At 28.8% G+C, this 18,015-nt stretch overlaps 1 protein-coding gene across 1 annotated transcript in view; it reads right to left on the bottom strand.

Annotated features, from left to right (window-relative positions):
• The window catches only part of LOC107449355 (xylosyl- and glucuronyltransferase LARGE2), a 33,571-nt gene extending 23,540 nt beyond the window's left edge, over nt 1–10,031 (bottom strand). Inside the window, exons 1-4 of the mRNA XM_016064859.3 lie at nt 9,635–10,031; nt 7,771–7,957; nt 6,204–6,332; nt 2,071–2,138 (exon numbers count right to left, since the gene is read on the bottom strand). Of these exons, the coding sequence (XP_015920345.1) occupies nt 2,071–2,138; nt 6,204–6,332; nt 7,771–7,957; nt 9,635–9,807 (557 nt within the window). The 5' untranslated portion in view covers nt 9,808–10,031. The remainder of the gene's footprint in view (nt 1–2,070; nt 2,139–6,203; nt 6,333–7,770; nt 7,958–9,634) is intronic.
• Between the last annotated feature and the right edge of the window lie 7,984 nt (nt 10,032–18,015).

Consider the following 18,015-nt stretch of genomic DNA (forward strand, 5'->3'; position numbering starts at 1 on the left):
ATACTTAAAGCTTCTAAATATCAGATCCCTAAAGATAAAGTTAAATCATGATATCAAACCAGATTATCAAAGTATTTCAGATTCAAAACTGGAAGTAGCATTTTAAAATTTAGTTAAACAATTTAACTTTCAAAAAATAATTAAAAAATTTTCCTCTCACTTTTTTAAATATGTTTTCACCTCTTATGAATATATTTTAGTGAATACAATTTCACCAGAAGTCATAATAAAAACTTTTTCTAAAAACTCAAGTTTTAGTAACTATTTTATAGAAGCACTACATGCAGACTGCATCTGCCGGATGAATTGTTTTAGGTCAATTTCTTTTGTCTAATTTCAAAAAGGGGGGAAGTTGATTTTTTACCATTTATCAATGAGAATAGAAAAGAAAAACCTTTATTTTTCCACTTGAACTCTATTTTATTCACCACTTTTTTTTTACTTTAAAAAAGAAAACAAAAGCGGACATTTTCTTTCTAGCATTTTATTATTATTTAATTGTTTTACATCTCAGATAAAAATTATCTGTAGATGGTGAGATAATCTGCAGCATTCACAGCCCTGCAGAATAGTTTCTGCTACTGCGGCGATCGGAATTTTTAGTGCCACTGAAATATTTTATATGTATATGAATAACTAAGCATATGCAAGGAAACAATATTCTAAGTAAAATTTAATAAATGTATTTTTAACTCTAGAACGCAATCTTAATTTCTTTTGAAATTGTGTAAATAATAATAATCTATAGTGCTTTTCTTTAAGAAAAAGCAGTTTATTATTCTGAATTTATATATATACTTACAATATGTTCTTTTGGATTTAACATTAAGCGTATATCAATAAATATGTTTTAAATGATATTATTTTGTTTTTAAATTTGAATGATGTATAAAATAGTCATACATAAATTTGCTCAAATATTTCAATGCTTAAAGAAGTAATAATTTCAATTCTTCTAAGCTAGCTCAATTTAATATCCTTATTTACTTTATAGTCTTAATTTTAGAAAAAAAAAATGAATGACTATGGATATTTTTGCTACAATTATTATAAAATTGAATGCGATAAAATCTATATTAAATGAAAAGCTGAAGAAGAAAATATATTTTAGAACAAGGCTGCAGACACAGTAGAAGCCTGAATAATTGCTAAAAAAAATAATAAATAAAAGTCTAATTTTTAGAGGAAATAAAAATCTCAAATAAAGATTAAAAAATAAATATCTTTTACCAACATAAAAATGGGTAGGGCAGCTACAACTAGGTGTCTACAAAAATGCTAAGCTTCTAAGAGTTAAGAACAATATTTAGTGTGACATGGATGGCCATTGGAAGAGGTGAAAGTTCGTTTTTAAAACGTATTTCACAATTTAAATTTTTGAGAAATATGTAAGAATCATACATTTAAATAAAATGATATATTTTAAATAGAATTATATATTTAAATATTGACATCAAATGTGATAATCAAGCATACACAGTGACTCAAATTTTCACTCTAACAAAAGCATTTCAAGAATTTTTTTATATATATTATTTCATACATAAAATAAGAATATAATTCAAAAAATACAAAAATTGCATTGGAATAGTAGGAATGAATTAGATTTAACACAGTACCTTAAAGTGGACTCGAAATCATATCTTTAATGCTTATACTAGTTGCAAAAATATTTACTAAATTATTTATTTTCTATAGTAATGTAATAATGATTCAATTTTAAATTTAATAAGGTTCAAGATAAATCAATAAAATGCTTTGGATGTATCATACAAATTAAAACTTTTTAAAAAGTAAATTTTTTTACAACTTTAAAATGTTCATTGAGGAAAAATTAAATAGAATTTTTAATTAATTTATTTAAAAAAAAAATTAAATATAAGCTTAGACTATAAGAAAAACGCTGCATAATTTAAGAAAATTTTTTTAATATAAAAAACAGTTGTTAGTCAATTAAAATATAAGTTAAGTCAACAAGAATATTTTTGAAAAATCCACTAAAGTAAAAAAATTCTAACACTTACGCTGATTCAAAAAAATGTTTGAACAACCTAATTAAATTACACTTACTGCATATTTTCCATTCTACCATCCTTTAATTTAACTAAAGCTAATGCACCAAAAGAAGCTCCAATAACCTAAAGGGGAAAAAATATCTTAAACCATTCCAAACATGCTCACAGCAATTTAAAGTAAAATGTAAATAAAAAGTTGAGCATAAAGAAGAAGATTTCTTAATTACTGAGTAACATCAATTTACCCAACTGTTTGAGGTAAGTAATACTTCAGCATTTTTTTAATCATAGATATTTTAAATCAATAAGTAAAACTGGCTTCAAAAGTTTAATGCTAAATCATAAACTAAATTATAAGTAGAAGCGTTCTTAAAAATTTTAATTTCAATAAAAAAATTACTTTGCTTTCAAATGCAAATCTAAAATGTCATAAAGCAATAATTATAATTGACTCAAATTCAGAAATAAATTATTTTAAATTTTAGCCAGATTTTATGTAGTGAGACACACTCCAAAAAATAGATATAAAAACATTCAGTTTTAATATATATATATATANGTAGAGATATATATATATATACATACATATATATATATATATATATATATATAAACGAATTTTATAAATATAAAATAATTTGTTTTGAATAATTTAATTTATTTATGCTTTTAATACAAAAGACAACTGATTGGTATAAAAAGCATATTTCAGATTAGTCTTCAAGTACATAAGTAAAAATTATCTATAACTATTAACCTTTAATTAGCTGAATGTATGGTTTATGTATTATGCTATAAAATATTTTATAACACAGAAAAAATATAAAAAGTTTAATTCTAAAAAAAATATCTAGTTAAAAATACTGATAGCTTTTCTTAGTAGAATTAAGAACTCATAAGCCGTATTAAAATAATTTAGCTTTATGAAAAAATAATTGAGTATATAATGAGTTTAAAGACCGACAAGCACAAAAGCAAATTTAAAGGTAAAACCTATTGCACTACATAAAAACTGGGTAAAAAAATTACAGATGGATGACAAAAAAATACAAGCACTTCAATTCTAACTCTATATAAACAATTGTTCTTTTAACAGTAAATGTTTTGTAAGATTCTACATGACAAACCTGTAGGGACAATTTGAAAGATCATGCTTAAAGCTTTTAGAAATGGTATCCTTCTAACCCAATGGAAAATTCAAAGCTTCGTTCCTTTTTCATTACCACTATAATTCTAAAAACATTCCTATACAAATATCACAATCCTATAAAATGATTTCAAGATTGCTGGTATTAAAGTTAGAAAAAAGTTATTAACTTCTCCTCATTTTGGTCGGTGCAAATTTTGTATGGGTGTAAATAATACCTTTTCTAAAAGCTTCGCATGATCTTTCAAATTGTGCCAACAGTTTTGCCCTGTAAAGTCATCTAAAACATTTGCCATTAAAAGTAAGATTGCTTATAAAGCATCAGTAAAGAAGTGTTCACAATTTTATAGCTTATCTGTAAGTGTAAAAAACTATATCTGATGCAAAAATAAAAGTGAGAAGGAAATAAGAAAATGAACAAGAAAGAAGGGAAGTTTATAGGACTTAGGTTTACGTAAGGAAGATAAACTCTTTGAGAAGAAATATTAAAATAACAAAGATTATTGCATAATATCAAGGCAATGGAAAATCAAAGAAATAAATAAAAAGGAAAGATATAAATTATGTTTTCTTTAAAAAAGAGTATATAAACAAATCAGTTATTTCTGATTTGCTTCAAATCAAATCAGTTGTATTTGATATGTTTCTTCAAAAAGAATAGAACATAAGATTTGAGTTCCAAATAAAACTTCCTTCTTAAAAAAGGTACACACAGTAGAAAGTCCCAAATCCAGACATCCATTTACTGTAAATGTCTATTTTCACGAACAAATCTCTTTTCTTTTTTTATAATTGTAATTTGTCCAAAAAAGTACTAGTAAAAAATTTTGTTTTCCATTTCTTCTTCCTGCTTTCTTGGTAGCTAATCATTTATTCTGCTTTAATAATCACATTAAAAGAGTTGACAAGTCAAGAGCAGTTAAAGAAAAACCAACTTTGTGGAAAAGAATAACCATGAAATTAAAGCCCAATATTTATCATGTTTAAAAAGAACACCAGCAAATAAGCTTTGTTTCCATTTAAATTATAATTTTTTTACTGTAAAAATTTACTCAATTCTATTCATTGTTTTATTTATTTATTAAATTGGATTAATTTACTTTTGAAACTTGAGGCTTGTTTTTTTAATGTTATTATTATTTTGATTATCTATGCTGCTAATTCTTCACATCAAATAGAAAAAAAAATGTGTCTTTATCATGAAAGTTCAAATTACTGCCTCCTCTCCTCACTTTTATTAATACTTTTATAGATATTTTATCATACTAAACATTCTTTAGTTGATTAAAGGTCATTAAATCAGCAAGAAAATGTTGTTGTATGAAGTCGATACTAATTATTGCCTTTTTGTTATTCTTTAAATTGAAGAATGCATATTTGGAGGGTTGTTATCTTAAAGACCTATTATCTAGAAAAATTTATTTTATGGACCTGGCAAAGTCCCGACTAATTCAGACATGGGATTTTCCAATGTCGAGGTAATAAATAAAAATATTTTACAAAAGGAAACTGTATAAAAGGTATACATCTGATTCTGGTGTGAAATAATAATATTACATTTATATTTAATAATATTATACAGATAGATGAAGCCACCTTAGAAACTAATTGCAGATAGAGTGTAACTAAATCCACTTGGTGCTAACTAACATTATAATATACCTTAATATTGATGATCACTAATTTTACAGATAAATGTAATGTTAATCAAAATAGTTGAGACAAAAATAAAAACAATTAACAAACATCATTGAACACAGGTCTTAAGAAAGTATAGAAATTTTTTGAATAAAAATATAAGAAGCATCAGTTAATGTATTATATTTTAAAATGCAACAAATAACTCAAGATGGTGTCAGTAATATAAGAATTTTCAGAATTAAAGATTAACACAAGCAAGAAATATGGATAGATTGATACGAAAAATGCAATATGCTTTAACATAATTGGATCAATAAATTAATAAATTGTACACACAGCAAAACAAATTACACAAAATAAAAAAAAAACATGAGCAAGAAACAGAAATTTATCTTGAACATCAGAGCTTTTTAACACCATATCAAAAGCACAAATCTGAACATTACTAAAATGGTAGATTTGTGATTTTGCTGTGGTGCATTTAAATTAATTCAACCATTTTGTATAGTTGGAATATAATAAAAAATGAATAAAATTGAAAATATTCAAAAAATATTTTTCCTTAGGAAAGGAAAGTATCACTCCTTGTAATGTATTCCATTGAAAATTCTTCTTTTCCTAGCACTTAGACAAATCTTTAGCATAGTATGTAAGTAGAAAACTTTATAAAAAGTTTTAATGTCAACATCTTATAAGATAGAATGCGCATATACATAAAATATACACTCAAACACTTTCAAAATAATTTTATTCATAAAAAATAGAACAAAGAAAGATAGAAAAATAATGCAAAGCACACATCTTTTTCTTTCATGCACATTGTCATCAGATCAGTGCTAGTAGGAACGTTTGTATTTTCACCCACAATGACATAAATTAATGAAATCAAATTAAAATGTTGTGAATTAAAAAAACAACTTAAATTGATTATTTTCAAATGATTACATTTCACAACTTTTGAAAAAACTTTGGGCAAGTCAATGATACATTTCCACAGAAAAAGTTTACATATTAATACTTGCACAAACAAATAAATTTTCACATTAATTACTGACAATTTTCATAAACTGCTTTTTGTATTTTAAGTTAATGTAGTAAAAACATGAAACTTATGATGTTCAGAGATAAGAAAAGTATTCTATTTTAGGAACAAGGTTAACACGGCGGATTGGATTACATGTAAAGCTTGATGAAAAAGAGTCAGATGTCAAACCAAGCTCAAGATAAAATGCTTAAAATAATGCAAAAATTTTAATGCAGTAGCTTGGAAGACAAATAAAATTAACTTTCACACAACCCTACCAATTTTGCTAATATAACTTAAAAATTAAATGCATAATTCTGAATGTTTTTTAACTAAATTTAGGTTTGTTTCTCATAACACATTAATATATACTTGCCTGTGGCTCTAACTGATCAGCAGTAGCAGTGATGGAAAATTCAAGCTTATTGATTTCAATATGCTGATTGAACACAATATACTGATATATTGCACGAGTGCCATCAGCTTTACAGGAGCTGCTAAACCCCTAAAAAATACATAAATCTTAATTAAAATAAAAGCATTTATTACATTTCATCTAATAGCTCACAATTAAAATAATGGAAAAATTTTCAAACTCTGGATCAATTACTAAAGCAAGTTTGTTTAAGCTTTTAACCCACTGACAGTTCTGCACGTAAAAAGATTTTAACCTGAAGTCTTCTCTGCATAGCAAAACCGTTTTTTCCATGTTATTAAATGAGTAAATAATGTATTGAGGAGAAACATTCTCCTAATTTTGTCCATTTGCTGAACCATCAGTGGGTTAAACATAGATAGATGCATAATCAATATTAAATTAATTAAAATTTGGAAGAGATTATAATTTCAGAATTAAAAAAAAAGTACAGAATATTTAAATATCTTTCTTATTAAATTTTTTTAAAAATATAACATTATCATATTTTGAAACAAAAGAATTATTAACAGACAAATTTATGACATGATTTTTAAATAAGTGAACTTGTTAAACATTTGTGTTATCCAGAACAATAAAAAAGTTTTATCAGTCAACCTGATTGTTTACCTTTAGGTTATTTATCTCCACATATAAAAGAAATTTCACACAAACTTTTAACAAAGTATATAACAACAGATAATATTTCGCTGAATTTCTGGGATTCACAGCATTATGTTGAGAGAATTGGTATCTCAGATTTTTCCTCCCAATTGTTAGCTTTAGAGTATCTGTTTATATAAGGAAAAGAAAATTGTTTTTTTTCCCCTGTAGCTTATTTCAGTTTGACTTTAGCTATAAAACAAAAGCAATAATAAGAGAAGGAGTGCAGAAGTTTCTTGGATTAACTCATCTGATTTCATAGTTCATTCCTAAAGGGATTAACTAACTTAGCATTATATATTCTTTGAAAAAACAGTAGCTTTAAGGGGAATTTTTTTTAATGGTTTCTAAAAGGTTTAGATTATACAGAAAAATAGAGGTATAATAAAAAATATATTCATTTGAGAGATTGAATCAACAAAAAATTAATTTTATACATGAGATACAGAAAAATTGTTTTAAAAACGATAAACATAAAACTTTTCAGTCTTTAATTTAAGAGCTTAATAGAATAGATATTTCACTTTACTTAAGAGATATTTCAGTGAATTTAGGAATATCAGCTTGAAAACTATAACATCAGTAGAAGGCTATTCATATTAGAAACAATTTTATTTATTGAGCTGTCATAAAAAATGAAACTTTATGCTTTCTATTAGGTTCTTTCTCTATTAGAGATCTTCTATTAGTTCTTAGTAATGATCTTTTGTTGAATAAAATGAATACCTGACATGTGAAAATTTTCATTGGCTCATAATAAGTTCAGGTCATGTTGAACAACATGAGCTAAGTTATTATAGTTAAAATTAAGCCTCAAGCTCTTAATTTTCAGACTAGAGTTCATAAATATAAGGCACAAACTTACTCTAGAGCATAACTTCCATCTTTGGTATGAGCATCTTATATCAGTATCCCATCTAGCATGATCCATCCACCAGCCAGTAAGAGATAACTCATCACTAGATATAATTTTACTAGAAAGCAGATTAAGACTGGAATGTATGTTCCATAAAATCAAATCTTTTTTAGATACAGTGTCATCTTGCTTTTTCCTGAGGAGAATAGAAAAATAAATGTAAATTTATAACAAAAAAAGTTATATTAAACATTTAAATTAAAAAACAAGGAAACCTTCAGTATAGCAAGGATTAATTTATGTAATTTCTCTAAACGAAACATGTAACAGAAATATCTAGTATCCTTATAGCTTTTTACTACATTTTTTTAATAATATATTTAATTATAAAATTTATGAAAACATTTTTAATGTAGGTCAAATTTTTTTAATTTATTTAAAGCAGTTTCAATAATAAAATCAAGATCAACATAACATGAAAAAAAAATTTACAAAAATTAACATGGAATAAACAGAAACTTTTAGATAATATTCTTAAAGGAAAAGTTTAGTAATAATTTGGAATATATAAAGCATCAAAGTTATTTATAATTATATTTAAATTTAATTCAAACAAACATTATCAATATGAAGCATTATTGCATTTTGTAAGCAATATTCATCTACAGAAATTCAGTTACAATCTTTTATTACAATTTTGAGAAAACTGAATTTTTGTTCAGTGCACACAAGGCTATCGATAACAGCTTACACTGTTTAAAAATTCATCCATATCAAGAAATCTAAGCTTGAATGAAAAAGCTGCATTTTTTAAAATTCTTGATAGTGGTAATATCATGAGAATAAGTGGTCCCACAGTGGCTGATCATAAGACGAGGTTCAGTAGATCGCTGAAGTCAAGCATCACTGGCAGTAGTCAGTGAGTGAATGGGTAACCACTTTGATAAACTTGCAAAAGGACCGAGAGTGTGTGGTAGTAGTTTTAGTAAAATTGTTCTACTGTAAAGTGGTAGACTTCATGCACAGGTTGTCAGCATACCAAAGCGAAGGTGCCACTCCCCTGGTGAGGATCGAAATTGTGATATTATGTCTTTGAATCACTCTAAAAGATGCTTCAGACCATTGTAAACAGCCCATTATGCAGCTATACATAAATAAAGTGTAACTACATAAGAATAATTTCAGCTTTAATTGTTCCATATTCCCACGATTCTCGCAAATAATAAACTCTTTTAATAAGAGAAAGTTAGAAATTCACAGAATGTCTATTAAGCATAGTCTCAGTCAAATAAAAAAGTATAGTGTTGATCCCTGAAACATCATTGTGTGCTTTCATAAATGGAAGTACTAAAAATTAATTAGCATAATTTTTAAAAATCTAGCATAATTTATATACAATAAAAATATTGTATGGAAGGCTCCTAAAGTAAACTTCAAATTATTTGAAACAGGACATCTACCTAACAAATTTGCTTGTACCACAAATGGAAATGAAATCTGAGAGGTAAGAGTATTTTTGGTTGAGGTCACTCAAGTGTTTCAAAGCATTGTGCTTTGCTACAATTTCATGAGTAATTTTTTTTAATAAAAAGATTTGGATTGATTTTTTTAATAAAAGAATTGGATAAAGAAAATTTTCTCTTAGTTTTCAAAAACTATTTCCAAATTAAGTTTTTTTACTCCTGTTAGTTGATATAACTGAAAAATTTATTTTGATAATAAAACAGAAGACACGAGCATAAATAACAAATAAATTTAAACCAGATAAATTAATTATAATGTTATTACTTAGCTTTTAAAATTCTAATGTTATGGGAACTCCATTCTGATATTAGCTGCACAAAAGGAAGAAAAAACAAAATCTTAGATTTACCATGGTTTCTTTTCTTCTGAGAAGAACCACGACAGATGTATATAAATAATTAAAATAGATGCAAAAGAATGGAATAAAATAATGCATAGTATGATCTGAAAAGTGCTCGTCTGGTGTAAAGTTCTACTCAATTTCGAAAACGACGGCATTGTTTTCATAGTTGCTTTTTTCATTCTAAAACGAAAAGCTCAATCATTTTGTAGACTGTATAAAACAAATGTTATTTATTCGACATCTAATTGCGAATTTTACATTTTTGTGAGCTTTTTGAACTCCCGCCTTTAAACCAAAACCTGCTTTTAATACCAAAACTACAACAAACAACATAAAGAATTGATAGTTGATAATTTAGAATAAATGTTCTTTCTTTTTGCTTTACCCAACTATCTTTTAAAATAGAGAATTTTTTTTTATTGATTGCGATCAAAATCATAGATGGCGCACAATACTCAAAACGTACAGTAACTCTGTACTTTCTTGTCAATATTATTTTGTTAATGTATTAGGAATAATTATGTTTATTATCCAACGAATAATTTTTCGATTAATTTTAATATAATTCGTTTTGCCCCACGTGATTTATTTGAAAATGAATCCATGTAAAATTGGCAATCAAAGTAGGCTACAGGTGGTGTGGAGCAGTACTCTCTACCTATGGCAACACCTCGTATGATTTCACCATTGGTGCGTGGAGAGTCATACGAGAAGGAAGTACGTTAGTTCCTGTCTTGATTTTCAAATAAATTAACTTTTAAGTTGGGAAACTAGATTGAACTGAAAACTACATTGAACATAGTTTTAAAAGAAAGCGTCATAAAAATTTAAAAAAAAGTTTTTTCTTTTCTTGACAGCTAAATATTAAAAATATTAAGAAAGGGGAAAGTACATTCCTATACAACCTAGATGAGAAGAGGGTAAAATCAAGACATGGAACCGGTCTTCTCCCCAGATTGCGCATTCGAGCTTTGCGATCGCGAATAGAAACATTAAAAAAATTAATATTGACTAAAACAGGTTACTGGATGCATTTTGCTTGTAATGCAATATAATATGGTGAAATATACGTTGTAACCACCTTTTTCACCCTTATAAAAGGTAAAAAAGGTGGCTATAGTGAATTAATAAAAGGCATAAGGACTTTCCCCGGGGGGAGGGATTCTGAAAAGCATTCCGCCGCAAGAGACCGCACAAAGAGCAGCTCTCGCGTCTTCAGAGGCATTATATTTTGAGATTCCCGGCGTGCATAAGCATTGTTCGTATTCCGTACTGACCATTAAAATGTAGTTTAAACTGAATTTCGAAATTTCTTTCATTTCTGAAAACCAATGTATTATTTTGTGTATTGTTAAAAGATATTCTATACATTTCCTTGCAAGACCTCGGTGATCTACTGGGAACCATGTCAGAGACATCAGGTTTACGGTGGGACATGAACCCACTAACTCTATGCTACAGAGTCTTCTCGGACACGGAATTCAGTTGATGACGAGGATCTATATGCTTCTCGCTTTTATCTTCTGTATCTTGAGAGAGATGATTGTTGTTGTTGTTGTTGTTAATTTACGTCGCACTAGAGCTGCACAATGGGCTATTGGCGACGGTCTGGGAAGCATCCCGGAGGATGATCCGAAGACATGCCATCGCAATTTTGATCCTCTGCGGAGGGGATGAGAGAGATGAACTGAAATTATAGGGTTATTGTGAATGTAGCTGAGCAAAGATAAATTCCGTGATTAAGGATAAAAAATGTGATTTATTGCCTAATTACATGGTGTACCTACAAATATGGTGTACCAGCACCTTTGGAGAGCATCAAGTATTCTAAGGTACTCATTATATAAAAATACCATCAGAGATAGGTAGATAAGTAGGTACTTTATTTACGTTGCACTGGAGCTGCACAATTAGCTATCGGCGACAGTTTGGGAAACATCCCTAAAGGATTATCGGAAGACATGCCATCACAATTTTTGAGAGGCCACTTTCTCAATTCAAACATAGATATGAAGGAGAAGGAAATTTTCTCCAAATCCCTGTACCCATGGTACTGCTCGGCGACCAACCATACAACTTTTGATTTCACAGCACGCATATCGCATTTACTCGATGGGTGCTAGTGGAGTCAAGGATCGCACTTCGGCCCTTCCAGACTTGAGTCTGATTCTCTAAACACTGGGCTACCACGGCCTTCATCAGAGATAGTTGTGGTTTATTTACGTTGCACTAGAGCTGCACAACGGGCTACTACAGAAGGTATGAGAAACATCCCTGAGGATGATTCGAAGACATGCCATCACAATTTTGATCTTCTACAGAATCGCAATCAATAAATAAGACTTATTTTTGACGGACTCTGTGAAAGCAAGAAGTAAATCAATTTAGTAATCATAAATGTAATATTTTATTTGGGTTCAACAACAGAGTTTAAAACAGCAAAGCAAACAGAGTACAGTTAAAGTTATTCTAAAAGTTTGCTTAAAAAAGGTTACCCTTTTGATGGTTTAAATTTATGTATCTAAAATAAATGAGGCAGAACAAATTAAATAGTTCGGGGAATACAGCTGATTTAATGCTATAAAGAAACAATGATAATTCAGAGAAGTTTTGTTTGGGCACTTATGATTGAATATGTAAGTAAAAATGAGAGAAAAACACTGGTATATTTTTTTTGTCGAATGAGTAATCTTATATGCCTTTACTTTTAATTTGCTAATATACAGTATTTTTTTGTAATATTTTTTACGTATTAAGTAAGAAAAAAAAATAATGACTTTAAGGTGTTTGAAATTCAAAAGCATAAAATGTTATAGTTGCAAAGAATTATTGTCCAATAAAATTTATGTTTGAAAATGAGAATAATATGTGTTTAAATATATTAGTAAGCTTCTATTACTTAAAGAATATAAAATTCAGATTTTTTTAGCAAATATTTGTAATTGAACTCATTATCGAGAGTACTAATCCACACCACGAATATATTTTTCAAAATTACAAATAATTTTAAAAATTAAGATACAATTATTATTTATTTTAGTTTTTATCCATGCCGTAATACTTTCTCCAGCAATTTTCTTTTAAAAACTAAAAAACTAATATGTATATTTATTATATTTATATATATATTACACTGCAGAATTATTTGAATTTGGTTCCATATTTTCTGAAAATACTTTCTACAAATTTTTTATAAAACAATAAAAAGATTATGTACGCAACAACAAATTTAGATCGGACAGCAAATGATCGCTCTGTAATCGTCATTTCTAAGCTAAGTTTTGGGTTAAATGGAAAATACCATAAGCATATATTTTTAGGGTACCCAAAATATGTTATTTCCCATTTCATTTATATATTTACATTTTATTTAATGCAGTCAAATTTCATCTTGTAGACAACTCTTGAATTTTTTAAGAAAATTCAAGAATTTAAGAAATTCGTAAGAATATTTTTCTTTGCATCGCGAGATTGAATTTAAGTCAGTTAGTTATTAAAGCGAGGCATTCATAGCTTTTAAAAGTACTAGAAATATTGATCAACAGTAGAAATATTTGTCTAGAAATATTTATTAATGAAGCTATAAAAAAGAAATTGGAGATTGAAGTTCAAGACACGCATGATTAAAAACATAAATCGAGATATTTTACGTATTGAGTTAGCTGGAAAGTGTTTAGTATGGTTTTCTTGTTGGGTATTTCATAAAATAATAAATAGCAGAAAATTTTTTAAATTTGCTAACAGAATTAGACTACTTCTTGAAATCTGGCGGACATTTAGCAAGTTCTTTGATCTAGAGTTTTTTTTTTTTGTTCTCTGAAATTTATATGAAGCTGAATGTTCTAAATGTTCTGTAAATTTCGAGAAAAAAAGAATAGTTAAGAAATATTTATAGAATATTTTTAAATCCGTTCCAGATATTTTTTAGTCATATGCAACAAACTACCTACGTTCTATTTTCTCCGAGTAAGCTTTATAATTGATTAAAATTATTGACATGTTCGTTTCTATAGATAATTATTACAAGTAGAATTTTATTTTTTCGAAATTTCATAGTTTATATTGCATTTTAAGTTTGCAGAATAATTTGTTGACATTTTTTTCTCCAGTTTCCGTCAGTAATTCCGACACATAATTGCGTTAATATTTTTCTTACTTAATTATTAGAATAAAAACAAATTCATTTAATTATTTAATAAAAATTCAATATAAACTCATGTTTGTGAAAATTGCAACACCATGAAGGATTTACGCGAGTGAGCTGAAATTTTCAGGAAATGCAAAGTAGAGCATAATATACAAATGATTAGAATTTCAGATCCGTAGCGCATGCTGAGCAGCGCTCTCTAAACGGCGGATGGAACCAAATAAAAAGACGGCTGTAGCGAGGCGTGTATGGTTATCGGTGGTTATCTGCTAGTGATAAACGTTAGCTTAGACGTTACTTACGCCTCTTCGACGAAAGAGAGCGAGATTTCAACAACTTACGGAGTTTGAAAGGGGGAGAATCATCTGCCTTCGTGAAGCTGGATTGTCTTATGGTGTAGTAGCCGCTCGTGTGCAGCGTAACAGCAGCACAGTGATGCGTGTTTGGAAACAGTGGACGGACGAGTGTTAGACAACTCGGAAATCCGGGAGTGGGCCCCTAAATGTCACGTCAGCTCGCGATGATAGACACCTGGTCCACATGGAGCTGACAGACCGTACGGCTCCCTCCAGACAACTGGCAGCACAGTGGTCAATAGCTACAGGTGTTTCATTGTTTGCTTCATCAATTCTTAGACGTCAACTGCAGCGTGGACTGCGCGCAAGGACTCCTTTATACAGGATCACCATCACGCTAAGCCATAGCCGCCTGCGGCTACAATGGGCCAATTAGCATAGGGACTGGCGTGCAGACTGGCAGCGTGCCGTGTTTTCTTACGAATCCCGCTTTAATTTGTGGTACCATGATGGCCGCATTCGTGTCAGACGCTATGCCGGTAAACACCACCTTCCGGAGAGCATTATCGAAAGCCACAGTGGACGAACACCAGGAGTTATGGTTTGGGGTGCCATAGCATATCATGGACGATCTCAATTGCTACGAATTGTGGGTAATCTGAACAACAACCGGTACATCAGTGAAGTTTTACAGCCCCAAGCTGTTCCCTTCCTTCAAGCCTTGCCAGGTGCTGTATTTCAACAAGACAATGCCAGCCCTCATATTGCTAGGACTGTTCAATCCTTAATTGCACTGCGGCAGGTACAGCTTCTTCATTGGCCTGCGTATTCCCCAGATATGTCACCGATTGAACATGTGTGTCATTTTGTTGGTCGGTGCCTCGCTCGTGATCCTCGTCCTGCTGCTTCTACAGACGAACTTTGGGTACGCATACAATTTATATGGAATGCTCTTCCTCAGATAGACATTCAAAATTTTCTTGACTACATGCCATGTCGTGTAGCAGCGCTTATTGCGGTGCGTGGTGGCTACACAAAATACTGATTTCGATCTCTTGTTATTGGTTGTTTACTTTGAAAGTTTAATCACTTATTTGTACCACTACCACTCAACTGTGTAGTAAATTTCATTCAATTATGACTATTCCTTCATGGTGTTGCAATTTTCACTAACATGAGTTTAAATATATAATAAGAAATATATAGTTTATTATTAGATCTTTGATAAGAATTATGATTATTTTTTAAGAATGACATTAATGAATAAAAATAATTCATTTGTATATTTTTTTGTGTATACACATAGAATATTTTATTATGCATTGTTTTTTTCCATTTATTTGATGATTTCTCAACATATTAAGTAGAAATTTTTTTTCTTTCACTTATTGCAATTAAATGTTTATTTTTTAAAATTGATTTGTTTAAGTCATATTTTTTCATCAAATATGAATCCCTATGTGTTAAAAAAACATTAATGTATTTTATTATTTTTGTAGTCATGTTTTCTTAAAAAAATCTGTTTGCAGTTACTTTTTATTATTTATTATAATAAGCAATATTTTATATTTCTTGTGTTTGTAATTTTAATTATTTATGTGAGTTATTTCATGTTCAAATTTTTCTTCAACACTGACCATTAAAAAAATCTCTTTCATTTTGATTCAATTTGGGTAGATAAAGGTAGGCTGCGATGTGTGTATAGTTGAAAATTAGGAAGTACAAAAATCGAGCTCATTCCTTTTATTATCTTTTATAAAATGTTTTTAATAACATCTTTTTATGATGGTTTATGCTCTATAAAGCAATTGGCTATTAAAATTGAGAATTGATTGATTGGGGTAAAAATACTGATAAGCCACACATTTTCCATGAGTTACATTTTTTAAAACATCCAGCTGTTTCTTAGTATTGGTTCCAAATCGGCACTTTATAAGTTTCTAGAATTTTGCGGTGCAATACACGGAAAATTTTTATAACGTACTTTGAAATCGTAGTATTTTTTACCAAAAACATTCTCTATAGCAGCTGGAAAATAGGGCTTATCATTATATAGTGCCAAATCCTTCAATTCTGGCATTTTTCTAAGAGGTATAACTTAAAAAAGAGAGTAGGGTTCCAAAATATTTATATTTAATTGTAGAACTCTAAAATGTGACTCTGGTAGAAAACACAGACTTTTAATGTGCAAAAGATTTGTATGTATCTATATTATTATTATATTATAACCATTGTTGGACAGCTGACCCAATTTTTGGTTTTACGACTATTAATGCTCAACTCCGTAACCTTGTAACTTTTAACACAATCCAGAAGACAAAGGAACTCCTAGATCAAGTATTGGGACAAACTGGACTTCGTGGAGGACTTTTTGATGGAACTATCCCGAATTTACGCTACATGGAGAGGAAGACCATGAAATCCACCCCGGTTAGTTTGACGGCAAGGGGACTCTAACTCCGTATACTACAGAGGATATTTTACGTCAGCACTGTGGTCGATGGGAGCCAGGTGCTGAATTCGTATCGACTAATCAAGGCTGGGATTCGAACCCAGTTCACCTCATTGGGAGGCGAACTCTCTATCCCCTGAGCCACCACGGCTGTGCCTCTATAAATGATCAGTCAAGCAATCTTTGTATATATATACAGAATTAATTTTAGGAACTTTTTACGTGTTTTTTTTTCTTCTTAATATTCGCCAAATTGCAGAAAGTTGCACACCATGGAATTACTTTTTGGTCAGGAAGTGTTTAGTTCACCATTGCATTATGTAAAGTTGGATTTTACATTTCAACTCCTTTTCATTAAATATAAACTCTTAACTCAATGAAGGGAATCTTCGTCTTAAAATATTCAAAATTTAATTCCTTATTATGAAACTATTCAAAAACATAATTCTAATGATATATTCAAAATGAATAATTCTTGCAAATATATATTGGCATCTCTACAGATCAAGCACATAAAAAAGTAATTTTTTGGGTTTGACCTAAATTTCTGGACTCTATCAACAATAATGAACTCCTAATTGCATCATCAACGTTGCAATACGCATGGAAATTGGACTGTTTTTATAAGCATTATTTTTTTAATACTTCTTAAATACACCCTAACGTTTCTTTATTAATCTTTTTACAGAATTTCTTTCATCAATTCATCTTTTTACAGAATACATCTCAACACAGAATTTTTATCGTTTATAATTTTCCGAAATATTTTAATGAAAACAATAAAATAGAAATAAGCAAGTAAGTAACATGAATTATGCATAACCAATAATTGTAGCAGTACGAAAAGATAGAAACTATGTTAATAAAAGCCAATACCAAGAAAGAGTTTCCTTAAGATAGGGGTGATTAAGATAGATATAAGATACAATTTTAAGACTAAAACATATTATAAGACACATTAGTGTAATATAAATAAAACAAATAATAAGATGTAAAAATCTTTGAAAAATATTTATTTAATCAAACATGCGTATTTGAACTTATACTTATAACCTTCTCTATGCACAAATAAACATAGAAATGCTTAACTTTTATTAGGAATATATACTTTAGTTAAATTTTTCCAGAAATTTCAGCTCAGGTGTGGCATATTCAGTAATAAATAAAAACCTCGATTTTGGGCATAATGGATAATGAAAGTTTAAAAAAAATATTGCGACAATTAAAAATTAATTTTATTTTAATTACACAGTAAAGATACAGCAAAATTGTATGAGCAGCTTTCGCCAATGTTGATTTTTTTATTTCCATTTACCAAAGATATCTCTGTATTATAATTTAATTTAGCGATTTTTTGGATATAAAAGTAACACTTTTAATGTGTATTTGTTTTGTTATTTATTGCTAGATAATTTTGTTAATACCCAATTCGAAATATTTATCATGATTTTCGTTAATTGTTAAAAGACGTTTTTTTCCACAATTATATTAA

Source organism: Parasteatoda tepidariorum, chromosome X1 (genome assembly GCF_043381705.1).
Source record: "Parasteatoda tepidariorum isolate YZ-2023 chromosome X1, CAS_Ptep_4.0, whole genome shotgun sequence".
NCBI classification, from domain to species: Eukaryota; Metazoa; Arthropoda; class Arachnida; order Araneae; family Theridiidae; genus Parasteatoda; species Parasteatoda tepidariorum.